General features: G+C 36.7%; 1 protein-coding gene across 1 annotated transcript; it reads left to right on the top strand.

The window, feature by feature from the left end:
- The first annotated feature begins 353 nt into the window (after nt 1–353).
- On the top strand, nt 354–809 carry LOC107868567 (allene oxide synthase 1, chloroplastic-like). The gene has a single exon (XM_016715255.1). It carries the CDS (start codon nt 354–356, stop codon nt 807–809), a length of 456 nt encoding a protein of 151 aa, XP_016570741.1.

Genomic DNA, 809 nt, shown 5'->3' with positions numbered 1-809 from the left:
TTTCTGAGCTTCTATATAATCCATATCGTGGGCACTATACCTAAAGGTACACCTACTTCTTCCTCAAAAGGTTGACTAAGAGGTGCCGGAGGCACACGGGTATAGCTACTACTTGAAGTACCTCTACCGCTAGTAATTTACTTTCTACTACCACTACCACTACCGGAACAAAAAATTTTAACACCTTTAGTGACGAGTTTTCTCAATTTATCCATAATATAAATTAAACTGAAAAAATTCAAAATACACAAATATAATAAAATTAAATATTCAACAATTAATACACAAATTAAAAATTAAACGTAAGAGATGGAACGACAATATCAAATTTTGGAAGTATCCCAATGTCAGCTATGGAAAAAATGCCATTGATGAAATCAGTTGTCTACGAATCTCTCCGCATTGAACCACCAGTTGCATCACAATATGGTAGAGCAAAGAAACACATAGTAATCGAATCCCACGACGCATTATTCGAGATCAAAGAAGGTGAACTCCTTTATGGTTTTCAACCATTTGCTACTAAAGACCCCAAGATATTCGATAGGGCTGAAGAATTTGTCCCCGATAGGTTCATCGGGGATTCAGAGGTAAAGCTACTAAAGCATGTGCTATGGTCAAACGGACCAGAAACAGAAAATCCATCAGCAAACAACAAGCAGTGTGCTGGAAAGGACTTTGTTGTACTGGTTTCAAGATTGTTGTTGGTTGAATTGTTTCTTCGATATGATTCGTTTGAGATTGAGGTTGGTCAATCACCTTTAGGTGCTGCAATTACCTTAACTTCTTTGAAAAGAGCTAGTTTTTGA

Source organism: Capsicum annuum, chromosome 4 (assembly GCF_002878395.1).
Source record: "Capsicum annuum cultivar UCD-10X-F1 chromosome 4, UCD10Xv1.1, whole genome shotgun sequence".
Lineage (NCBI taxonomy): Eukaryota > Viridiplantae > Streptophyta > Magnoliopsida > Solanales > Solanaceae > Capsicum > Capsicum annuum.
Note: the sequence above shows the minus strand (reverse complement) of the source record. Positions and strands in the feature narration are given on the sequence as shown.

Bases quoted from the DNA above. Each gene is read 5' to 3' on its own strand.
- LOC107868567 (XM_016715255.1), top strand. From the start codon at position 354: ATGGAAAAAATGCCATTGATGAAATCAGTTGTCTACGAATCTCTCCGC.